The following is an 11,884-nucleotide window of genomic DNA, read 5'->3' on the forward strand; positions in this document are numbered from 1 at the left end:
CCATTTTCCAAGGGTTTACAAATGTTAAAAAGTAGGAAAATTACTCACATTTTAAAATTTTTCAAATCAATACAACAAACCCGCATGTTGGGCAAAAACAGGGGGGAAAGGGGTTTTAAGAATAATCTTTACATCCATTTTTAACATTAAATTTACCTACCATCACTATATTTTCTGTAACACTTATTTTCGGGTGATCCGAAATGGATCGCAACATGTGAAACTGGATTTACCGCACAATTTTTATATCAATTTTTATTCATTCTGCACGATACATTTTGATTAGTTTGACCTACGTATTGCTTATTACAGCCTTTACATGTAATGAGGTAAATTACATAACGCGTACTACAGTTAACATCAGTGTGTAAATCAAAAGAACGACCTGTAATGCTGCTACCAACAATTATATTGTTACAATGTGAACATCTACTTCGTAAACATTGGCTAGATAAAAATGTGCGATCAAGTAAAGCACTTTTCATAAGATAATCTCGAATATTTTTAGGACGTCTATAAGCCAAAATAGGTTTGAACTTGGTATGTATATTTTTAACGCTTTCATTATCAGACAAAAGTAATAGATCCCAATATTTATTTAAGATTACTAAAACATTCAGTAAAAGGTATTATTGAACTAGTACTTTTAACGACAGGACTAAGAGCATCATTTTGGGACATGCCTTCAATTTTAGAAAACGCTTTCTCAATAATAGATTTAGGATAATTTCTTTCAGAAAAATATCTATTCAACGAATCTAAAGACTGCTTAAAAGTGCCGTCATCGGAAATGACACGTCTATAACGTTTAGCTTGACTAAACGGGATACCACGCTTACATGATAAAGGATGAGAGGATGTAAAATCTAAATACAAATGCATATTTGTAGGTTTGCGAAATATATCGGTAACAATTTTTCCTGTTACGTCTTTAGATACAGAAACATCAAGAAACGATACCGAACACTTATATATAAATATTGTAAGTGAATTTAATCTATAAATATGTTAAGCGTTTCCAAAGAATCATTCCTAATCATGAAAATATCATCAAGGAAACGTAACTTTACACAAGTAGAGTTAAGAAATTGCTCTTCTAGTCTACCCATAAATAATGAAGCATAAGAAGGTGCCATAGGGCTACCCACTGTCGTGCCCATGGTTTGTATATAACTCTGATCGTTAAAGTCAAAGCAATTATCATGTAAAACAATATTTAACAATTTCCTTATATCATTAGCTTTGATATTATTATTTCCGTTATCTTTCTGTAAAAATATATACAATATTCAATGCCTTCATTATGAGGGATATTTGTGTTTATTATATGATCTAAAAATAGCTGCAATCTCATTGGTCCAAACTGTAGTCAACAGAACTTTTTATAAAATCATATTCACTGGGTGTAGTATCATATTAACTGGCTGAATTGGATTTTCCAAGTCTAAAAATAGATTGAGACTCATATTCAATGACAATATACTGTAGACTGTTAATTACGTGTGTAAATTAAAAAATAATTGTTGCGTTTTGTTCTTTATGGCATATTTTTCGATTGAAATATCATTACTTTACTGTTATACTTAAAGGCTAAACCGCATCGATGAGTATAAACTTGAATTACTTTTGTATGCGCAGCGTTCGCGTAATCGTTGCACGCCTCGCACATGCGTCTTTTTTCCCGCGCTTCAACGAGGCAAAATTTGTACATGTATATAAGGATGTACTTTTTCGTGATTTTTTTTAATTCTTAGCCTATTCATATAATAAAACAATTATTGACTAGTGAGCCATTGAATATGATGTGATATTCACCGGCAGAAAGTCATATTGACCTCGGCTATCGCCTCGGTCAATATGTCATCTGCCGGTGAATATCACATCATATTCAATGGCTCACTAGTCAATAATTGTATAATAATGATGAAACATCAAAGGTAACTATAGATATGTGTCTTTCTTTAATTTAAGATATAAAATCGGTGGTATCCTTGATATAGGAAGGCAAACTTTGCATATAAGGATTTAAAATAAAGTCTAGATATTTCGCTATGTTCTCAGTACTGGAGCTACATGCTGAAACAATGGGACGACCAGGGTCGTAAAATTTAAACAAGGCCATTTATTACTGACTTGAACTTAAAGTATTTTTTATTGTAGACCTATCCACTTAAAGCTGGTTTGCCAAAATACATTACGGTTAATGCAGACATCTTAAGCTGTAAATACGTTTTGGAGGATGGAATGAACGATGAAAACGATACACTTAATACAAACAATCGGACAGACAATACAGAAAGAAAATTACTTCAATTTTCAATGCTGGATGATAATATCTGTAACGATGTACATGTTATGATAACCAACACGCCATTTTGCCGGGACATAAAAAAACCAGAGTTACCGGAACTAGCATGAACAAAGTATACACTGCATAAATTCATTTCCTGTCAATGCATTGTCCATAAAGTTCAATATTTGTCCAAGAGACAAATATTTAAACAGTGCGTTCAGGTAAATTTTAGTTATTGCCATTTTTAAGTGTTTTTGATTACTTCAAGTTCAAGCCAGTGATAAATGGCCTTGTTTAAATTTTACGAAGTGGCTTCATTCAGTCGGAATAATAATTTATTACGCATTTTAGTTTTTCAATTTGAAGCCAACATAAACGATTTGGACAAGTTATAAATACTGGTACAACCTCTGAAGGACACAAAGATATAACAATTTTATAATCTCAAAATGGTTGCTTACTCAACACTCGTACGTTTTTATAGGGTGTTAGGCTATATATAAAGAAATAATTTTATACAATAACATTTCAAAAAAAACCTGTCAAAATATGTTGTTTCCATGCATAGTCTTGCTGACAATTTTCGAAAGAGTTGTATTATAGAATGTTTCTGTTATTGAGCAAACTTGTAAACTGTGTGTGAATAAATTCTATTACTTGTTATTTTTCCTATATTTTTGTTTGTTGTTGTTGTTTGTTGTTGTTATTGTTGTTATTTTGCGTTCGTTAATCCCAACTATAAATTAAGTTAAATAAACAAGACATATTACCTAAACTGACTTCTTACTATCAAATTAAATCACCAATGAGATAAGTCTACAAAGAAATATCATCATCGAAAATGCACCGTACAAAACCTTTTATTTTAATTTGTTTTAGAAATGTTACTTAATAAATTATATAGTGACACATTAAAATGTATTGAATATTACATGGAGGCCGGATCTTGTCTATTTGATCCTCGGTATGACATACAAAGCCCACAATTGATTCGTACTTTGCTGTTTAAAAATGACATTGTCATTCAATTTTTAATACAAGTATACTCATACACAAAAGTTCTGACAGCAATTTTCTAGAATTTTATCCGTTTAAAGATATAAACGGTGTTATTAGTACTGATAAAAATCGTCATATCAGTTTTTCACTTTATATTGATTTGTTGCGTAGAAAATGAAAAAATGCCTCATTTTTTCAGCATGAATAAATAATGATGATGATTTATATTACAGAGCAAATGAGATATATATTAACAATGATCAGTATAGTTTTTATCATATATCGGATTTGAAGCGTGTTAAATATTGGTTTTTACTCCATCCAGGATACCAGAACAATTAATATTCTCTGTCGTTAAAATCCAGCAGATATTGATGACAGATATAAATGCTACCCGTGACTGATAGACGCTATTCTTAACTTACTCAACAATCGTATTTTATCGAAAAGTGTCGGTATTATTTGTGTTTGTGTGGATTTATAGATCTAGAAATGTCGATGATGCTGTCTGCAAGGAGAATTTCATCCCAACATGCCATCAAACAGAGTCATGAAATCGCCAAACGCGACATGTCACAAAGAAAAAAAGTTATAAGGTATTACATAGCAATTCTATTATAATTCTATTATGCTTCACCGATACAAAATGTTGTTTTCTTATTTGTTTTCTCAAAAACTTGGGTTATCTTTTTTTTTAATAAATAATGATAAAATAAATACAAATTTGTCTCTGAATCAATGTGTTTTCAGCACCAAATACCACAAAAATGACACCATGCACAGCGATTGAAAATGAAAATGTTTAAATAATCTTAAAAAGTATACGTACGAGATTAGAGTGTTCTTGCTTATATACTTGACAGTTAAAGTCGCAGTAAATTATTTCTCAGAAGATGAGACTATTTATTATTACACAGTTATCAATGTATCTAAACAACTGCGCATTAAAGTTTTCCCATCGGTCTGCACGCGGTAATAAGTTGTACGTTCCACTTCCATGATGACGAGTTGTTAAAATTAACACAGGTATGTATCCATATTCTTTATCACATTCTTGTTGAGGCTCATACTTTTTTTAGGTAGTTGGTCTCCGAAGATTATATGTAGAAGTTAAAAAAAAACAACATAACAGTCAGTTCTCATGGACAGAACTATCAACGATTTATATATATATATATATATTTATTGCCCCTAAGGATCTGCCGTCAATGATGTTATTTAAGAAACTATCTTGTTAGTGTTGGTTTTATAAAACTTGTACTATACGAGGGGTTATCCAAAAATTCGTGGACATTCTTTGTTGCGTAAAATATATTTGAGATATTGATTTAAAATTCTTACACTGCTTAGAAGAATAAACAACAAATAAACACAGAATAATTCATGTTAGTAGCTTCACAAATGACAACAATATTTAATTTTACATAAACACATGTCGGCGACAGCGGCGCACTCAAAAATGTTATTGACGTTAACGTCATAATAACGTTATGTACAACTTGTGCTTCAACGTAACGCAGTCAAAGACGGTTGCTGCTTCTCGCTTCTCAAAGTAATGTCCATTACTAAATTTCTTATGCCACTTAAAGACTTTAAATAAGTCTAATGATCGTGAAATTTTATTTTCTCTGTTCGCCTGCTGATTTTTTTCAAATGATTTTGTAGGTGTCATTCCCAAATTACACAAACAAAAATGATCCCGCTATTTTCTAATTTCTGCATGTCCGTCATTTTCACGTTGTAAACAATATCGGCGTTTGGCGATTCTATCGATATCAACAAAAAAGTAATTGAAGGACGTCCATTATTTTAAAGAATTACTTATTAGACACCATAGAAGAAACATGCGATGTTTGGCGGGTTTTCTACGTTAATTATTAGCTTTTTAGCAAAAAAAAATTACGATGACTAACGGCGCTTTAATTTCTACCGAACGCCAGGTGCCGTGTATGCGCTCATTTAAAAGCAATATAAAATCATTATTTATTGACACAATGAACTATTCCTTTCAAAATGTGTTGATAATATTCTACAAGGTATGCTGATAAAATTTCATTACAATTCACGTTGACGTTCAAGAGATATTTAAAAAGTCCACGAACCGTAACACAAAATGGGCTTACCATACATTTGAGGCGCGCCTGCCTGGAATGAACTGGACTTAAATAATCATTTGACAAAATAAGTTAAAGCAATTTTTTAATGCGAAATATTAATCACCTTTCCAGCGCTTTTTAAAAATAAAATCTATGAATATTGTACATAAGAATCCCGGTGAATATTTCAGAGGTATATCTTGTACGCAAATTTTTAAACTAACGAAAATGTAGTGATTTTTACTTAAAACTACTTCCATTTATTAATAATTACGCTAGAATATTATGTTCATACGTGTAGTGACTTACTGAGTGGCTTAATTACTGGTCAGAATCTCATGTAAAACAAAAGCATTGTTTAAAGCAAAAAATGAATAATTTGGTCATTGTTTCAGATTTGTCGTCAAGGTCAGGATGCAAATTGCCGATTACTTTCCATTGGAGTCAACATCTTTATAATAACATTATTTTCAAGTTTTGAAAAAAAATGATCGAGTTGATATGTAAATATTTTTTGAAAAAAAAAAGTTCTGTCAACTGTGTAATGTTTTTGTTTTGCTCTTTTTCAGGTATGCTCACTTTATTATTTGAAATAAAATAATAAACTGGAAATGCGCGAGAAAGTGCACTGATACCTCATTTAGAGCACCCAAAGCATACTGATACCTCATTTAGAGCACCTCAAAGTTTTCTAAAAAAAATCCAGATCTGGACATCCACGTAGGACCAATCATCAAGCTAGAAATCACACGTGCCATTGGCAAGATGAAAGGTGGAAAAGCTCAAGGACCTGACAAGATCCCACCAGAGGCGATAAAAGCATCAGCAGAAGTCACAGTAGAAATCAAGCTAGACCTCATCCAATACATCTGGGACACAGAAGAGGTTCCTGCAGAGTGGCAATCAGGGTACATAGTAAAGTTACCAAAGAAAGGTAATCTGAGCGAATGCAATAATTGGAAAGGTATACACCTGCTATCATCACCCAGTTAGATACTAGCAAGGGTCATACTGGAGGGAATCAAAGCGGACGTCAACAAACTCCTCAGAGAAGAACAGGCAGGTTTTAGAGCTGGAAGATCATGCGCAGACCAGATAGCAACACTCAGGATTACAATTAAACAGTCCATAAAATGGAACAGTCCACTGTATGTCAACTTCATCAATTTCAGGAAAACGTTCGACTCGGTGGACAGGGACACAATATGGAAGATACTGTGGTACTATGGCCTTCACAGTAAGATAGTCAACCTAATTCGGAGCTTGTACAGCAACAATCTCTGCCAGGTCATTCACGACATGGATTTCTCGGAACCTTTGACAGTGGATACCGGCGTCAGACAAGGCTGCTTACTCTCCCCGATGATTTCCATAGTTATTGATACTGGGTGATGAAAAGAACCTTGGATAGATCAAGAGGGATACAATAAACTCTGACAAACCAGCTGGAAGACCTTGATTACGCAGATGACATTGTTCTCCTGTGCCATACCTGCAACCAGATACAGACGAAAACAACAAGAATGCAAGAAATAGCCAGAAAAGCCGGACTAGAGATCAACGTTGTCAAAACAAAGTGTATCAGAATAAATCCAGGAAATACACAGAGTATTGACATCGGAGGACAAGTCATTGAAGACGTTGATACCTTCACATATCTGGGCAGCATTGTCAGTAAGACAGGAGGCACAGAGGAAGACATCAGGGCTAGGATAGGAAAAGCCCGCCATGCTTCTGCTAAATTAAGGCCAGTGCGGAAGAATCACAACATTCACCTGAAGGCTTTTCAACAGCAACGTGAAGACCGTTCTCCTGTATGGTGGTGCAGAAATATGGAGAAGGACCAATAGCCTGGACCAACAACTGCAAGTCTTTATCAACACATGCCTTAGGCAGATCTTGCGGATATGGTGGCCAGACAGAATCTCCAACCAAGACCTATGGGAAAAGACAGGGCAACGACAAATCACAGACTCCATCGTACAGAAGCAATGGAGATGGATTGGACACACCCTGCGAAGATCACAGCCCTATATTGCCAGACACAAGCCCTAGATCGGAATCCTCAAGGCACCAGGTGAAGAGGTAGACCCACAAACACCTGGCGCAGAACCTTAGATATAGAGCTCCGCTAAACAAGGATAGCCAAGGCTAAGGTCATGGGCCGTTGAAAATGGCGTGATGTGGTTAATGCCCTATGTTCCACAAGGAACGAAGAGGATTAACACCAAATACAAAGTTGTGAAATTTAGAGAACATCGATCTTCAAAGAAAAGTTGTGGCGGTCAGGCGATAAACTTTTAAGAAGCATGCTCTTCAAAATAACAAAAAGCACAGCATAGAAAAGGAATGCTAACACGTCATATGAAGTCAAATATGACGTCAATAAACCAAACGACATTAGGAAATTACTTTTACTCTCAATGTAGTGCAACATATTGTTTTCAATTCTCTTTCTTATGAGCATGTAAGAACGGAAATGGATATTAATTTTTCTTGGATTATAGTATTACAACGCTCGGTTTATCGTTCAAATGCTTTGTGATCAATCACTCAAAAATATAAGCCTTCGTAATGATATATTTCTGAGCATTTGAACACGGATCGTGCATTATTCTACAGCAATGCTCTCAAAAAATGATATTTATTTCCTAATTAGACCAGGAATTAACATCATTTTAATATTATCTCAATTAACACTGGTTATTGTGAGATATGTATGTATCATTTTATGGAATCCTAAAAAAAGCAAATAAACCCAATTTCACATACTAGTAAACCACGGCGCAGGAGTGGAAATATTTCCAATTTCCAATTTATTCAGGCAATAAAATCGGAAATTGGAAATATAAGTGGAAATAGAGGATATTGAGTGAAGGTTCAATACTGTATTTATAGTTGAATAAAATTATATTTTGATATTATTTTATTCAATGAGTCGTGACGGAGTCGCAAACCGGCACGGGTCAGTGATAATTAGAGGATATTGAATGAGTGTACGTTCAATACTGAACTTACACCCTCTGGCGATAAATAGAACATCGTTTTGGTAAAGATTCAATTCATTCTAAATTTATTGAACTCGTTGAATAATACAATATTAGTCAACCCTTTCAATAAACTTTTTTTATTGGCAAGCAATAAAAAAGTCGAGCGCGCTGTCTTACGGACAGCTCTTTTTATAGTGGCCCTAACTCAAAAATGAATGTACAAATGTTGATGATATTTTTATTTTATGAGTAGGCCTATAATTGATTTCCCTACATTTATATACATTCTTGATCTAGTATTGCTACAACTTGTTGTCCAACCCATTTTCATTATATACTCATCATATACATCATCATTAAAATAATAATTAATATAACAAGACTGAAGTACGGGACAACTTTTACACTGATACAAGGCATTAGATGTTGGCCCAGGCTGGCTGACTGACGGACGAACAACACCTTTTTTAATACCTCCATTCCGATTTCATTGTATAAAAAACTGAGTAGCCTTATAATTTAAATGTGTTGTCAGCGTGCTAATTTCAATATTAACAACAATTAATAATTTTCATATAGCGCTTGTATAATCTCTTAAGACCTTGCATATTCAAAAGGGATCAATAGTATTAAAACTTTGTTTGAATACCTTTGAGCGCGAAATTGATTTTTAAACAATTACTTGATTATTTTTGTGGGTTAAAGTTTTTGAACAAATAAATAAATAAACAATCAATGAAAGACTTCCGTAATCCTTGTAATATCTGTGTTGATTACAGACAAGATATCCATTTTAGATCCCGCGGAAAGTTATGTTATATGATACTTGTAATTCACCTTACAAGAGGTAATGTGAAACTTCATTTAGTCGTGTTCTAATCAATATTTTGAATCAATACATTTTTTGATGTATTGGATAATTAATACATCTTTCTCGAAAATTTATCTGTGTATGAAAAATGCAAAACAATTTGTCTCGGAATTAAATTTTATCAATATTTTTATATTGATAGAATTTTATTACAGCAGTCATTTCGCTTTTCATGGTCAATACAAACATACGTTTCTGTGACAACAGGCATATTACACTGGTGAATACTCCTAAATAATGTGAACACTTTATAGAACTTTTCGTATACAGCCGCTTATCTTTATTACGCATGAGTCCTATTATAATGTCAGACTGTATTACTTCATTTCTTTATAAGGAGTGAATCTATATACTCTTGAGAAATTTACTATGAATGTTTCAAAAACTGTGCAGTCACGTTACTCTCACATTCCTATGTTGGTCATTATAACAAAAGGTCTCTCTGTTATCAAATATACAGGAATTATGTAACACACACGTTATATATGGAGCACTCAAAACTGAAAGATATGCAAAACATCATTAGAATTCTTTGTGCTATTATTGGCACGATTTGAGTGAAATGTTGCAACGCTTTTCAATTTTCGGTCATTTTTCTCAAGTAGAATAATTATTCTAGAAAAACTTTGTGAGCGATTGATTTGAAATTTTACACACAATGTATTTGTCTTGACTTAAATCAAATGGAACATTTACCTCGAAACATTATTTTCAGTCCCGTCAAGTCAAAAAGTGGAACCCTTTAAGCATGTACCACCCGTTTAAATAACACCACTCTTTCTATTAAGGTTCTTTCGGATGGTTTTTAAGGTAGCAAAAACGTGTCAGTAACGTGTCATGTTTAAATGTGTATGTTATAATATTCTCTTGTTATATCAGTATTTCCAATGTACATGATATGGTATATGGTCAGTCTATAACTAGCTATATTCTTGCTGCTGGGATATTAGAACTGTGATGATATTGACCTTGACATTTGATCTAATGACATCTAAGGGTTCATCTACTACCTAGTCATAATGACATCAAAGTCAATAAGGGCCACTAAATGACAAGCTTCCCAATGAATAATCGTTTGATTGGTCTTTATAAATTAACTACTACGCTTTTGTCAATCCGATGTGTATATTCTTAAGAAATGTTGTTTAAAATTTAGAACACTTTTCAAAGAACTCGCAAAACAGAAGATTCAGATGGAAATGATCCATTCGAAAAATGCATTACAATAGCCTCAGCTTGTAACCTTGTTTTAGGAGTCTTTTCCTAGATCACGAAACTATTGGTATCATCCCATCTCATGGTTATCGGCCTGAGGCCAAACAGTCAGTGATGGATTATCAATGGTTATCCAACATTGCATTTGATCCAACATGGGCGAAATAAGGGGGAGGGGGTAACAGATAGGACCGTATAAAGTTGATGGTTACTATAAATCAGAAAATGATTAAAAAGTTGTTTTGGAGTTTCATGGCGATTTCTGGCATGATCCCAAATGTTTTTCCAAAAGCATAATTAATCAGGTTAACGGGTCATCTATGTCTGATTTATACACAAACACTATTGAAAAGCAAATATCTTGAATCAGAGGGGTATGTGTATCAGTGTATATGGAATGTGATTTAAAAACGAAATCCAATCCAAAAATGAAAGAGTATATAGATTCTTTAGAAATAGTTTTGCCCCTAGAGCCGAGAGATGTCTTCCATGATTGACGTACTTAAACATTTAAAATATATGCAAAGTCCAAGAAAGACACTCGAATTATATACTTTGATGTCGTCACGTCCCTATACCCTTACATAAATAAAACGGGCAAAATCCCCCTTGGTCACCCCAATATAATCACAGAAAATTTTGATGGATTGAATAATTATGACGGTTTAATCAAATGTTAGATTGTTCCACCAAGGAAATTGTATATTCCTTTTGCATTGGTTAATTAATGTTAACAATCTGTCGCACATGCAGTGAAACATATGAAAATGGCGTATGCAGTCATAGTCAAAATGATCGAGCCATCACAGGCACTTTAGCCATAGATGAAGGTGGCATTATATCAGGGTTAAAATTTACCAAGTTTGACATTTTGATGAAATAGCTCAATAATGATGCAGATCCAAAACAGGTGGACTGTTTACAGGTTACGTTAACACATTTCTGAAAGTCAAACATGAAGCCAGTGGTTGGCCAGATTGGTGTAAACATGAAAAGGACGAACAACAGTATATTCAACAGTATTTAAAAAAGGAAGGCATAATGCTAGAGTAGGATAAAATTAAAGAAAATCCTGGATTGAGATAACTAGCAAAAATAATTCTTACCTCTTTTTTGGGAAAATTCGATCAGAGATCAAATTTGACACAGACGAGTCACATTGAGGACCCAGTTCAATTCATTAATATGATGACGTCGTACCAACAAGAGGTCAAAAACATGCGTTGCAGTCCAGTTAGACTGGGCATACAAATCTGATTTTATAGAGGCTTTTTATAGGAGAAATGTTGTTTTGGCTTCTTACATCACATCTCAAGCCCGTCGTAAATTCAAAGTAATTATTGAATATAATACATGCGTAAATCAATCTATCATAAAATGTATTTATCTTTATTTATATTCTTTGTATCAAGAAATAAAA

At 33.5% G+C, this 11,884-nt stretch overlaps 1 protein-coding gene across 1 annotated transcript; it reads left to right on the top strand.

Moving 5' to 3' along the window:
* The first annotated feature begins 6,153 nt into the window (after positions 1 to 6,153).
* On the top strand, positions 6,154 to 7,238 carry LOC132738668 (uncharacterized). Its single transcript, XM_060726245.1, has 3 exons — positions 6,154 to 6,352; positions 6,561 to 6,625; positions 6,834 to 7,238. The coding sequence occupies exons 1-3, from the start codon at positions 6,154 to 6,156 to the stop codon at positions 7,236 to 7,238; spliced, it is 669 nt and encodes a 222-aa protein (XP_060582228.1).
* The last annotated feature ends 4,646 nt before the right edge of the window (positions 7,239 to 11,884 follow it).

Source organism: Ruditapes philippinarum, unplaced genomic scaffold, assembly GCF_026571515.1.
Source record: "Ruditapes philippinarum isolate M1 unplaced genomic scaffold, ASM2657151v2 ctg5266_1_1_1_1, whole genome shotgun sequence".
NCBI classification, from domain to species: Eukaryota; Metazoa; Mollusca; class Bivalvia; order Venerida; family Veneridae; genus Ruditapes; species Ruditapes philippinarum.

Bases quoted from the DNA above. Each gene is read 5' to 3' on its own strand.
- LOC132738668 (XM_060726245.1), top strand. From the start codon at position 6,154: ATGAAAGGTGGAAAAGCTCAAGGACCTGACAAGATCCCACCAGAGGCG. The intron at 6,353-6,560 runs GTATACACCTGC...CATCAATTTCAG, and splicing joins CGAATGCAATAATTGGAAAG to GAAAACGTTCGACTCGGTGG. The intron at 6,626-6,833 runs GTAAGATAGTCA...CTGACAAACCAG, and splicing joins GTGGTACTATGGCCTTCACA to CTGGAAGACCTTGATTACGC.